This window comes from Thunnus albacares, chromosome 5 (genome assembly GCF_914725855.1).
Source record: "Thunnus albacares chromosome 5, fThuAlb1.1, whole genome shotgun sequence".
NCBI classification, from domain to species: domain Eukaryota; kingdom Metazoa; phylum Chordata; class Actinopteri; order Scombriformes; family Scombridae; genus Thunnus; species Thunnus albacares.
In genome coordinates this window covers 36,534,502-36,548,752 of record NC_058110.1, presented here as the reverse complement: position 1 = coordinate 36,548,752, position 14,251 = coordinate 36,534,502, and the positions used below count along the sequence as shown (strand labels likewise).

General features: G+C 40.9%; 1 protein-coding gene across 1 annotated transcript in view; it reads right to left on the bottom strand.

Annotated features, from left to right (window-relative positions):
- Positions 1 to 7,440, bottom strand: part of LOC122982322 (PDZ domain-containing protein 4-like) — a 21,381-nt gene extending 13,941 nt beyond the window's left edge. Inside the window, exons 1-4 of the mRNA XM_044351510.1 lie at positions 7,323 to 7,440; positions 7,109 to 7,193; positions 5,938 to 6,036; positions 3,683 to 3,745 (exon numbers count right to left, since the gene is read on the bottom strand). Coding sequence (XP_044207445.1) covers positions 3,683 to 3,745; positions 5,938 to 6,036; positions 7,109 to 7,193; positions 7,323 to 7,348 — 273 coding nt within the window. The 5' untranslated portion in view covers positions 7,349 to 7,440. The remainder of the gene's footprint in view (positions 1 to 3,682; positions 3,746 to 5,937; positions 6,037 to 7,108; positions 7,194 to 7,322) is intronic.
- Between the last annotated feature and the right edge of the window lie 6,811 nt (positions 7,441 to 14,251).

The following is a 14,251-nucleotide window of genomic DNA, read 5'->3' as shown; positions in this document are numbered from 1 at the left end:
GCAGTAGTTGTGGAACAATTTGATCAAAGCCAGATTGAAAGGGTGATACGATATTGTACTTATTGAGGTGAAATGACAATTTAACATTAATACAATGAGGTGTGCCTCAGGGCTCAGCTCTGGGTCCTCTTCTCTTTTCTAGTTTTATTAATGACGTTATTCATGTGTTATTACCAGTCCTGATGCTACCTGGGCCTGAGGCTCCAATTAATCATATTGTGAAGAAAATGAACCCTGGTATTGATGTTCTTTACCGATCCAGAAACCATTTTTCTTTTACTTTTAAAAGAAACTTTCATCACAGCTCATTTGACCAATATTGGATTATGCTGATGTTGTATATCAGGCTGCATCCAAACCTAATCTTCTTCCTCTTAGTCTAGTTTATAACAGACTCTGCTGTCCTTTCAACTCATCATTGTACAATGTATGAAACTCTTAATTCACTCCCATCATAAGAACAACAGCAACATTTTATTTTTAAATGTATACATTTCAATTACCTTCACTAATTAAAACAGTTCATGGTACCTTTCTCCTCTCTGTACAGCTCTTTTATTCTTTTATTCTGTCCCTGTAGTCTCTGAGTCTCCAGCTGAGGAGGTCTTTATGTTTAAAGCTCTGACTGGAATAATCTACCTGTAAATATTTGATCCATATCATCTTTCCACCTGTTCAAATATGCCCTTTCTTTTTATTATGGGATCAGTTGTATATGTAAATAACAGAATAACTAATAAGAGTAACTCTACTCTTATTCAGATATCAGTGGATCTCTTAGTTTTCTGTCACATGTGTGTATACAGTAAGTACTGTGTGTATATATATATATATATATTTGGGGAGGGGGGGGGGGGGGGGGGGGGTGGCGGGGGGGGGGGTTGGACTGTATGACTGGTTTGTTCCCTAAACTCGCAGGGAGACACCTCATCTCCAAAAAGGCCTTCATCACTGTGGTGACGGCTGTCATGGGAACCAGCACTGACATCACTCATCCCCTGCCTGGTAACCATGGCGATGCCAGGTGCTGCTGGTCTATTAATAATCACACCTCCAACTTTAACTTTTCACTGGCAGTGTTTTTCACGAGGTCATCAGTCGGAGGGTCAGAGGATAACCAGAGAAATGTATTCACACTCTATATTCATCCTCCAAGTTTCAGAGAGAACAGACAAAAACTTTGTCAACAGAATATATATATATATATATAAAATAATTAATTTTCCACTGATGTCTCTTTTTAGAGAATGAGTTTTGATCATATGTACACTTAACATATTGTCACAATTAATGTTTAGTCAGTATGAACAGGAGGATGATTACAGCAAGAAAAACCTGACTGTTGTTTTAAGACACACTAGAATATTGTAAACCTGTCCTTTAAGGTTTGGGACAGATCGTAGTCTTGGTTAAGCACTGAAAGACAAGATTTGTTTACTTTATTAACATTTAACCAGAAACCAAACTTTAAAGGACAAGTTCACAGTTTTACAAGTGAGTCTTAAACCAACAGTGAGTCAAATGAACATTAAAGCTGTGTTTCTTGCTGTAATCATTCCTCCTGTTCATACTGACCATTAGAAGATCCCTTCATAATGACCTTACAATGGAAGTGATGGAGGACAAAATCCACAGTCCTCCTTCTGTGCAAAAATGTATTTAAAGTTTATCTGAAGCTAATATGAAGCTTCAGCGTCCAAATGAGTCAAATCAAGTAGATATCTTTCAACGTTACAGTCTTTTTAGTGCCAAAGTTCCTCTTTTTGTTACTATACTTCCACCTGCAGCTCAACAGGGAAACACTGTCCGAGGAAACACAAAGAGGGAATTTGATGCTAAAAAGACTGTAAATGTAGAAAAATCTGCTTTTATTCACCTCAAGAATATTGTGAGAGTTTGGTCATTTTTAACAAAAAAAGATGCTGAAAAATTCATTCACACCTTCACCTGTAGTTGAATTGACTACTTTAATCCACTGTAACATAACTACAACTCATTCACAACCTCCGACGCCAGATGTTTTCTCTCTGCACTGATGTCTTTTCTTATTGTTTTAGTCTTATTGTGATCTGATCCTGTTATTATTATTATTATTGTTATTTCATCTCCTCACCAGGACCTGTGGACAGCCTCTTGTGTGTTTTGTGAAGGATGAACTTTGTGTGCAGGACGAGTGGTGAGGTGAGTAAATAAAGTGGATGTGAGCTGAACAGCAGGCGGAGAGGAAACAAACAGCTGAGCATTGTGCTGTAACGCCGGCGACACCACCGTCTCCCCCTCCATCCCTCCCTCTGTCTATTTTTAGGACAGCAGTAACCGGGCTGCCGACAGCGCTCTCTGATTGGACGAAACTGTTTGGGGGGTTCCAGGTATAAATTTCCACAGTTTGATCTGAATGTATTTTAACCCTCATGGAGCCAGTTAATGTGGTGTATGTGCTGTACTCATCCGTCTGGAGGAAAAGTTTTCAGCCTCAACATTCAATATGAATGAATACAGAGATGAGATTAACAGTCTGACTTAAATAAACCAGCTAGCGCCTCCTACAGACTGCAGTGTTCATTACACAAAGTGAGTTTTAATGGCGGTGCAAATGCATATACAGTCAATGGAAATATGCTTAAAGCAAATTCTCCTACAGCTGCTCCCATTTACAATGTAGAATTGAAAGCAGTGTCTTCATACAAACAGCTGATGTTATCACTGACATACAGAATGTATTTGTAAGAAGATGCAGCAGCGTGTTTACTCCCATCGTAAACTCACGTCTTTGGGATCCAGTAGCCACATTTCTTTTGTTTTATAATCAGTTATTCAGAGTGTCGTATTGTGCTGTGATACAGCTGATCTGTGAAACTTTAAACTAAACTATATAATCAAATCTGAATTCATACGAGATTATTGAACAACCTGTGGCTGATTCAGACTCTAACAGCATCTTTTCAGTCTGGTGATTTAGAGTCTCTCAGTTTAAACTGTGATTAACAAACATCAGAGTGTTGCTGGATGAGATCTGTATCCAGAGGATATGATGTGATATGTATCTATTGTTGTTGTTGTTGTTCTGCTTTTCTCTCTCAACCCAACCGGTCGAGGCAGACGGCGCCACCTAGGGTCGGGTTCTGCTTGAGGTTTTTCCTGCTGCTGCTGATGGAGGAATATTGGGTCTCTGTAGATTAAAGAGTTCAGTTCAGACCTGCTCTATGTGGAAACAGACCTGAGATAACTTCTGTTGTGATTTGGTGCTTTATAAATAAAACTGAATTGAATTGAATATGATTGTCATGACTGTTTGATGCGTTATGTATGTAACTGTATGTTTAATCTGTGTGTCAGCCTCTTTAATTGAACTGCCTGAGGATGCAAAATGAATTTCAGAGTAAGTGAACAATAAATTTGTATCGTACGTGTGAGATGAAAATGTTTCAACTTGACAGAAAGCTTCATAGAAACGAGAGGAAAAAGGAGACTGGAGGGAAATAACAGAGAGAATGAGAGTCTCAGCTGAACTGAACACAAACTCTCACAAAGACACAGTTGTTCTGTTGCAAAAGGAGCCAGAAAAACATGTGAAATATCCGGACAGAGGGTGTCCAGAGATATCCAGATCTCTGCAGGACAGAGAACAGCTGCTCCTCAATAATGACTGAATCACCAGAACAAAGCCAAAATAAACGTTTACCTGAAGTATCCGGTCTCCCTCTCTGATGCGTCCATTCTTGGCTGCTATGCTGTTTGGATTGACCTGAAGAGATAAACAGATAAACAGATAAACAGAGATAAACAGATAAACAGAGATAAACAGATATAAACTGTTGGGCCTCAAACCATGAGGTCACACAAAGAAGGCCTACATGTAACCTGTGAGGCCTGACCACGAGGTGCTTTATTCCTTTGTTTTCCCCGAGACAAAAGAATAGCACCAACAATGCTGCTTAGACAATGGGAGCCCATAGCAAACTCCATTTCCAAGGATGCTTTGCGATTTTCACACCTCAGCAGGGAGCAGTCAACATACAGTCTCATTGGCGGAGACGCTCCTGCACAGTGGAGCGTCCTGATGACGCAGCCGTGACATCACCGCCCCTTTAAAAACTGACTGTGCCCTGAAGCACACGCCTTTCCCATGTCACTGAGCTAGGGGTAACTCCTTTTCCTCTGTGAGTCAGCTGACTAAAGGGGGTACCCCACGCACGTTTCCCCTCATCGAAGACTCCCCTCGCCGGACGAGACGAGACTTCGCCCGTGTTCACCCGAACACATTCCCAGATCCGAGAGAGACCGCTGCTGCAACCAGCGTCCTCAATTTCCTCGAGACGGAAGAAACCGCTTCTCTTCCTCTCACGATCGCTTTCTCTCCTTCTTCCTTCTCTCTTCTGACTAACACATACACACGCACGCACACACACATACATGCACCGACATCTTTTGCACATCTGATGGTCAGATAACGTCGGACAAAGCTTCACTTTGTCTTTCCTTATCCGCCATCAGACATGTGTGTTTTTCACAGAAGTGGGTGAGTGTGAGACGCCGTCCGCCAGGCGGCGCCGTCTTGCTTCTGTCTAACTGAGACACCGCCACATTTCTGCCATCCGGTTCTCGCGCGACGTGACTTCCTCCCATAGTCACGTCCGCGTCGCAGACCGACGACGTCATCACGTCAGGCCCCGTCGCCACCTTGTCACACGCACGCTCACACACACACACACACACACACACACGCGTTCCCCTGCATGTGTCCAACCCTGTACATAGCTGTTGTGTTTGTTTGGTAGGATTAGATTTTAGGATAGTTGTTTATTGAATGAAGCATTTGTTAAGTTTGTTAATTTTACTAAGTTTAATAAACACTGTTATATCTTTAAAGAGAAGTTCTTCTGTCATTATTGTGTGTAATATTGTGAAAAGTGGCTGATTGAAGGAGTCAGAGCTTGAATTCACCCTTCTTTGTTCATCCTTGAATGTTGATATCTCTCAGATATCAACATTCTAGGTGAACTCCCATTTGGTGAGACTACCTTGTTTGGTTATTGGTCCCGGTTTCTGGGTGGTGCCCCGTATCTGTTAATTCATATTAATAATTCTATTAATTGTCATAATTAGTTAATTATCCTTGATAATTGATGATTATTGCCAATAATCAACTGTGTTCCTCACAGATCCAACAGTTGGTGCCCGGATTATTGATTAAGGTTAACAATACCTTATTTTCATAATTCATAATTATCTATGATAATTATGAATTATTGCTAATAACCAAACGCACTACTGCCCGTCCTAACAAACAGATAAACAGAGATAAACAGATAAACAGATATAAACAGATAAACAGATAAACAGATATAAACAGATAAACAGATAAACAGAGATAAACAGATATAAACAGATAAACAGAGATAAACAGATAAACAGAGATAAACAGATAAACAGATATAAACAGATAAATAGATATAAAGATAAACAGAGATAAACAGATAAACAGAGATAAACAGATATAAACAGATAAACAGATAAACAGAGATAAACAGATAAACAGATATAAACAGATATAAACAGATAAACAGATAAACAGATAAACAGAGATAAACAGATATAAACAGATATAAACAGATAAACAGAGATAAACAGATATAAACAGATAAACAGAGATAAACAGATATAAACAGATAAACAGAGATAAACAGATATAAACAGATAAACAGAGATAAACAGATATAAACAGATAAACAGAGATAAACAGATAAACAGAGATAAACAGATAGATACACAGAGATAAACAGAGATAAGCAGGATGATCTCCTCTTTGAGCATTATGTAGGAGAAAAGAAAGAAAAGGAAATAAAGAGTAGAATGAAGGGATGAAGAGTAGAATGAAGGGATGAAGAGTAGATTGAAGGGATGAAGAGTAGATTGAAGGGATGAAGAGTAGATCACCTCTCCAACGTAAATCCCCAGATCCTCCTCATCGTCCGTCCTGTAGCAGACTGTCAGACCCAGCTTCTCCTGCTGGCTGGACTTGTAGAGCTCCACCTCCTGGAGGAACACAGGAGAGAAGCTTGTTGATGGTCTGATGCTGGTTCAGGGTGTTAAAGGTCATTTTATGATTGGTCAGAACTAGTTTGTATGATGTGTAGTCCAGCAGCGTCAGGAATCTAAAGAGTTAATTGTTGTTATGAACAGCTGTACCCTTGAAGGCGGGATGGAGGGTCACCTGTCATAGAGAGGAGGGAGATGAGATGTTTAAAGGACACATATTCTGCACATTTCCAGCTCTATATTTATATTCTGGGGCTCTACTGGAATATCTTTGCATGATTTCCAGTTAAAAACTCCTTATTTATCCTCTACTGGTCCTTTATGCAGCCCCTCAGTTCAGCCTCTGTCTGAAACAGGCCATTTTAGCTCCTGTCTCTTTAAGGCCCCGCCTCCTGATGAGCCCGCTCTGTTCTGATTGGTCAGCTACAGGAAGCTTCCTCCGGCTCCGGAGGCTACGTAAACAAACTATAGTAGCAGGATTTCACTTCTTTTTCTTCTTCTTTACTCCAAATGTCGACGTTGCAAACAGAGGATTCATTCGAGTTTGAAGCCCTGACTTTTGACTTGCAGGCAGCATCGCTACATATGTTCATCACAGGTTTTGGACCTCTGACCATCATAAGATGTGTAAAATACACAATATAAACGTCCTCTTTAAATCCGGGGTTAATGATGTAGATTGTCAGCCAGTCTGGAGGACATTCATAGTAGGACACTAGTACTGGTGTCTCACTGTGAGACTCGTCCACAGACAGCCTGACAGAATCTGACAGAAACTTAAGAGCAACAGTGTGACTGCAGCTACAACTGGATACCTGTTATCAAATGTTCATGATGATCATGGTAAACAGTATTCAACAACAACATTTCCTGAAATCCTTCCATTAAATGACTGAACAGTCTGTATGATGCAGCTTTGTTGGACGCTAAACTAAAGCAGGTTGTTCAAAGTTTCAGACAGCTGACAGGAAATAACCTTCCTGACAGGAAATAACCTTCCTGACAGGAAATAACCTTCCTGCTGTCTTTATGTCTTTATGTCTTTATGACGGTGATATTTGGTTCTCACCTCGTACTCCAGGTCATCCTGTCTGTCCACCTCATGATTCGAGACGTCAAAGTAGTCGTTGGGGTCGTTGTACTCAAACACACAGCTGGAGGGAGGAGACAGAAAACTCAGTCTCATCATATTAAACATGATTGAGTTTTCATATCTGGTGACTTGTCCTTTTTCACTCCCAAAAACACTGATTAATAAACAAAGACAACAAGTCAGAACATACAACTCGTTGATCCCGTATGGTCCCATGAGGTGAGGGAGGGGAGGAGAGGGGGGGAGGGGGAGAGGAGGAGCCCCCCCGGCTGTGGTGGTGGTGACCTCTGCTCCTCCCCAGCGTCACCATGTTCTGGAAGCTGATGTCCGTCTGCGTAGCATTGTCGACGCAGTCGGGGATGGCAACCATGGTAACGGAGGAGACGGAGGTGCTGCCGGTCCCCTTACTGCTGCACACTAACATACCTGCGGGGAGGAGGAGAGGAAGAGAGCAGGATGTTATGGAGTTTTCCATCTTTAGGGGTCAAGCCTGGGCCTTGAGGTCACACTGTAATTCTTGAGTAGTAAGAGACATTTTCTCCTTGAGACTCCAGAACCCTCTGTCATGTTTTGGGGAGGCAGAAGCCTCTTTGATGAAGGGTAAATCAGCATAACCATGGTTACCAAGATCGGAGGGGGCCTTCCTAGACAACACAGATAGGTGACTGCGTAGCCAGAATGTGCTGACGGTGACCTGAACTGACACGGGTAAAATGCAGTTCCAGTTCCTGAAACTAGAGAACCACTTAGACTAATTTTTCATTTTGTAGGCTGATCTGCTGAGGTTAAAGACTAAGAGTCAGACCTTCAGTGGGCAGAACGGAAAGAGACAGCATGACCATCACTCATATCTGCACAACAAAGGAGAGGAAGGGAGGAGGAGGAGGAAGAGAGGAAGAGGAGATTGGGTTACAACGTGGTGTTTCATGGTGTTTCATGGTGTTTTATGGTGTTTCATGGTGTTTCATGGTGTTTTATGGTGTGTCATGGTGTTTCATGGTGTTTCATGGTGTTTCATGGTATTTTATGGTGTTTGGAGGAGACACTGAGTCCATTCTGGAACTTTGAAACTGGAGTCAACAAAACAATCTCATCACCTGCTGAGGAAGCTCATGTGATACAACTGAAAGCTCCAGAACAGCTACTGAATGAACTTGTCATAAGATTGTTTCTCATGAATGAAGGTACAGTCACATTGCATTTGTGCAACTGTTTGTAACAAGTTCAACGTCAGTTTAAAGCTGGTGATGTCACTGATGATGTCACTGATGATGTCACAGCAGTCAGGAATCCTCTCTGACTGCAGCTGAGACCACAAACACCTGAGTGAAGTGGAAGCAGGTACGAGCTCTGATTGGACGATGAGCTTACCTTTCCGTCTGTGACTCTTGCGGACGGGCCCCGGGTGCTGCAAAGGCTCCTGGGAGTTTTGTGGTCTGTCCAGAGGGAGCTGAGAGGGCCTCCGACCTCTGACCTGAAGAAATTCACAGAGATTTACAGAATGAGATTAATGAAGGTAAAGTAAATAAAGATTAAACACAGTTATGAAGAGATAAAGCTTTATTGTACAGGTCCTTTCATTTTAGACTCATTTCCATGAATTTGCACATATTTAACAGTGAATTTTTAGGACATTTTACAGAAAGGGTTTTGCAATTTTTTACAAATTATAAGTAACATATAAAAGCAAAAATCTTATCAGTTGGGGGTCTGTGGGTCCTTGAAAAAGTTTAAGAACCACTGATTTAGAGGAGGTAGTTGTGTATGTTGTACATAGTGTAAGTTGTGATACTGGGTTATATACACACTAGATACACTGTTTTATGACTAGCTGCCTCTGTCATTGTGATTATGTCTCTAGCTTTGGTTGTCATGGTTACTGAGGCCGTGACACATTAGTTTTTCATTGGTGTAGCGCTAATTACATACATAACTAATTATATACAGTGTACAGTGTATTATCCCTGTTAACTGTTTAAAACTGCTGATTTAGTTTATCAGCATGATACAAAAACACAAAGTCAATCAGAAAACAAGTAAACATGTTGTTGTTTTTCAGCCCTGAATGAAGTGTCCATTGGAGGTGGAGGTGCTAACTGGGTGTTAAAGATGTGGTTATTGCTCAGGTGACTTCCCTTGTTGTGTTTTCTTTGTTTCGTTGCTGCTGTTCACTCTTTCATCCTCTCTTTGTGCTTTGTTGTGATCATGATCAGATGGCAGAGTTCATGTAAACTCCACACAGTGAAATCTTTGAATCTTTAATAAACGTATGAAAATCTAAAAAGAAAAATGATCTAACTTACTAATTGCATGAAGAGGTTGTGTGCATGCAGTGAATTGACATGTTTGTGTTGGCTGAGCGTTGTGGTGATGTTACAGGGTTGTCAATGTCTTGTTGATTAGCTGCTGAACATCCAGAAGGCGAGTCTTATCTACTATGAGCCTATCAGAGGCAGACAAGATGGTAGAAGGGACCTCCTTCTGTTGTGACTGTGATGGACAGTATGTCACACTTCCTGCTGCACGCTGGTGTCTGTTAACCTAAAAAAACTGAATGTTTGGTGATGTGTGATGATGTGTGGTGATGTGTGGTGATGTTTGGTGATGTGTGGTGATTTGTGGTGATGTGTGGTGTTGTTTGGTGATATATGGTGATGTGTGATGATGTGTGGTGATGTGTGGTGATGTTTGGTGATGTGTGGTGATTTGTGGTGATGTGTGGTGTTGTTTGGTGATATTTGGTGATGTGTTGTGATGTGTGGTGATGTTTGGTGATATTTGGTGATATTTGGTGATGTGTTGTGATGTTTGGTGATATTTGGTGATGTTTGGTGATGTGTGGTGATGTGTGGTGATGTTTGGTGATATTTGGTGATGTTTGGTGATGTGTTGTGATGTTTGGTGATATTTGGTGATGTTTGGTGATGTGTTGTGATGTTTGGTGATATTTGGTGATGTTTGGTGATGTGTGGTGATGTGTGGTGATGTTTGGTGATATTTGGTGATGTGTGGTGATGTGTTGTGATATTTGGTGATATTTGGTGATGTTTGGTGATGTGTGGTGATGTTTGGTGATGTGTTGTGATGTTTGGTGATATTTGGTGATGTTTGGTGATGTGTGGTGATGTTTGGTGATGTGTGGTGATGTGTTGTGATGTTTGGTGATGTGTGGTGATGTGTTGTGATGTTTGGTGATATTTGGTGATGTTTGGTGATGTGTGGTGATGTGTGGTGATGTGTGGTGATGTTTGGTGATGTGTGGTGATATTTGGTGATGTGTGGTGATGTTTGGTGATATTTGGTGATGTTTGATGATGTGTGGTGATATTTGGTGATGTGTGGTGATGTTTGGTGATATTTGGTGATGTTTGATGATGTGTGGTGATGTGTGGTGATGTTTGGTGATGTGTGGTGATGTGTGGTGATATTTGGTGATGTGTGGTGATGTTTGGTGAATAGTGTGTTTGATGAAAAACACTAATGAATCAAGTGGGATATTAGTAATCAGACGAATATGATTAACGAGGAAAAACTGAAGGTGAATCAGAGAAAAAAAGATTTCAAAAGCTGACGAATAATGAATGAAGGCGACTGCATGATTCAGAACAGCTGTGGTCTCTCTGGTTTCAGGTAATAAATCAGCTTTTAGCAGCTTGTTTCTGAAATGCTTTGTGGTGTGAACACAGTTTGGTTTCTGTGAAGACACTGATGAATACAACATGAATCTGGAAAATAGTAATACCCCATTTTCATTTCCAAACTAGGCCTGTGAAGGTCTTAAAGGGGGTTTCAACAAAAACACATGAAAATGTCACATTTATCAAGACAAACAATAAATTCTTCTTTTCTGGTTTAGTTACAATTATGAACAAACATAATTGATTTCTTTCACTTTGGGCTTTTTTGTTCTGTTTGTTGGGTTTGTTTCTGCTCTGACTTGCTCTGGCAAGTTTTGAAAAGTGCTGCATAAATGAAGATTCTTCTTCTTCTGAGTCTGGGAGTTAGGCGGAGTCAGGCGCCGCCAAGATGGTAACGGATGGAGCCGCCCACTTTGAGCTTCAAAACTGCTCTTCGGAAACCAACGGCTGACGTCATGGTGGCTACGTCCATATTTTTTTTTTACAGTTTATGGTGTAGACGCACTAAAAACTCACTAGCATCAGGATGAACAGTGACACTGTGTCTTTCTGTTGACTGTCAGAGATGCATACATGCATGATAAGATGTGAAGAATAAAAAGCTTGAAAAATGGACATGAATATATGAGAGTCAAGATTTTGCTGGATGTATCTGTGATTAAAGGTGGTGTAGGTGACAGTCTGGGCTTGTGGGAGGAAATGTTCTCTATCCATCATCAGCTTTATGGGAGAGGAACCTTATTAAAGATGACTGATAGGAGGAGCAGGGACAGCAGAGTCAGGATGACTGAAAGCTGACGGACGCTGTTCTACCTTTATGTTTCCATGTCTGTCCATCGGCCGCAGGGAGTCACTCCAGCCTTTCTGCTAATGACAGAAACACAGACAGAGATAGATGATGATGATGATGTTAGCGGGTCAGGAGATAAATACACAGAAACACCAGAGACAAGAGAAATAAAAACAATATATCTTTTAACAACATGGTTTCAGAACACTCATGAACTTTACGGTATTGGTACAATAATTGATGATACTGGTCTAATATATTAGATTGGTAAATGGTAGTTAAATGGTAGTTAAAGGCCCTACTTGCCTCCATCTTCAGTATCTCTACACATTTACAAGATAAACTTCAAGCATCATGATAAAACACGTTTTATGAGGAACATAATAGGTTTACTCATATTCTCAGGACCTGTTTTGTGGTGTTGGATGTGATTATTGTAAATTAATAATGAATAATGTATTAAAATACAGCACCAACATCACATTTAATTGACCCAAACTAAAGCTTGTTATAATCTGCTCTTTTTAAACTGACATGTCACAGTTTGTTATTGATTGTTAATAACTCACCCAGAATATAAATATAGAGCTGGAAATGTGCAGAATATGTGTCCTTTAACAATCCCATAATGCAATGTGCTACACGTTTGTATAGATGTGAAAACTCTCTGTCAGACGTTAGAGATCAGACTGACAGATATTAGTCTCAGGAGAGCTGAGAGGAGACTGAATACTGGATCAGTATTGATCAGATGGACACAAACACAACTCCAGTGGGATGATAATGTTGCTCTGTGTCTGCTGGAAGAGTGAAGAGCAGATAACATGTTTGTCTTGTCAACTTTATAATGCAGTTTGTCAGCTTGGTTTAGACTTCTTCCCCAACAGCTGCCGAAAAAATGTATACAGCTACTGGGTTTATTTACGGGAGGGTTCATTATGGTGCTATATGTGACCAAGTGACGAGCACACAAAGGGCTCATCAAATGAAACGCACCGTCAGTGTTTGGCTTAAAGGAAAATACGAGCAGTTCACTCCCACAACAAGCAGCAGCTCACAGCCGGCGTTCACGCAGCGAGACGCCGGCGACGCACATCAGCATCACAAACACCTGCACACAAATAACTGCTGATGCTCACACATACATGATGTGTCTCTGAATGCACAGCCTAACCTGCTGCTTCCAGGTAACACACACACACACACACACACACACACACACACACACACACACGCACGTGCACACGCACGCGCACACAGCTCATGAATACTTGCATGAATGCACACAGACACACACACCTGTCCTCCTCCTGCCTTTGTTTCAGAGCTGATTGTTATGCATTACATGGCCTCTGCAGGTTGTCTGTGTGTGTGTGTGTGTGTGTGTGTGTGTGTGTGTGTGTGTGTGTGTGTCAGTGAATAGAAGGCCTGATCCGGTCAATACCCTCTCAATAAGTACAATCATCTACAGGCCTGCTGTGGCCCGGTCACTGATTGTGTTTGTTTCATCTGCTTTTAAATAGGTCGGCCTGGAATTTCCAGCACAATAAAACACATTTCTGGGGGAGAAAGCAGTGTGTGTATGTGTGTGTGTGTGTGTTCATATGGAGAATTGCTCAGCCTGGTTTCAGACCTTTGAATCGCCTCCCACATCTAAACGGTTTGTGCACAGATGTAAAGAGTCTGGAGGGATTTACTCTCCGCATTGAGCCAATCAGAACCTTTGTATAGGAGACTGAAGTCGATGATACGACTTATATACACACATTTGTCACCACAAAACCAAAGTCAAACTAAAATTTCACTTGAAATTTCCACCATGTTTTGTTTCCAGGTGGGCATTCAGCTGTTTGCTGCATTGTTGTGACGCCATACAGAAGAAAGAATGAGTTTATTTCCAACTGTGAGCCTTAAAGGAGGTTCATAATGTTTCCAGTGTGTTAAACCAGCAGTCAGGTGTCCATATGAACAGTGAAAGAGGTTTTCCTCACTGTAATCATTCCTCCTGTTCATACTGGATATTTAAAGATCCTTCAAATGTGCTTTCAATGGAAGTGATGGAGGCCAAAATCCACAATGTGTCCACACAGTCATTAAAAGTCTGTGTGAAGCTTCTATTCAGCTTCAGCAGTCTGAGTTAGTCATATCAAGTGGATATCTGACACATTTACAGTCTTTTTAGCATCAAATTCCCTCTTTGTGTTTCCTCAGTGTTTCTGTGTCATTTAGTACAAAAACAGGTTTCACTGTTAATTTGGGCTCCTGACTGTTGTCTTAAAAGACTGGAAAAATAAAAATAAATACATTTTTTGGATTTTCAAAAGAAGCATTACAGGAAACATAAGGATCGCTGCTCTAAATGTCTAAATGTTGGCTGCTGAATTTACTGTTTAATGGTCTGATTTGACTCTTCTTGCTGTCAAGGTCAATAGATGAAGAGTCGACATCACATCGATACTGAATGAATAGTGTAGTTAAGCTTTGTCTCAGCCTTCATTATGTTTATTATTGGTCTGTAGAACGATCAATATTCCACTAGAAATGAAGGATAATGAAGTCTCACCTCAAGCTGCGATAATGTGAAAGTCCAAACTAATAAGCTTCTTGGTTTCTACGTCTGATTGCTCACATTTAGGTGTTTTATATGACTTGTTGACTGGTGCTGTGGTGAGAAACTGTTGAAACTATCAA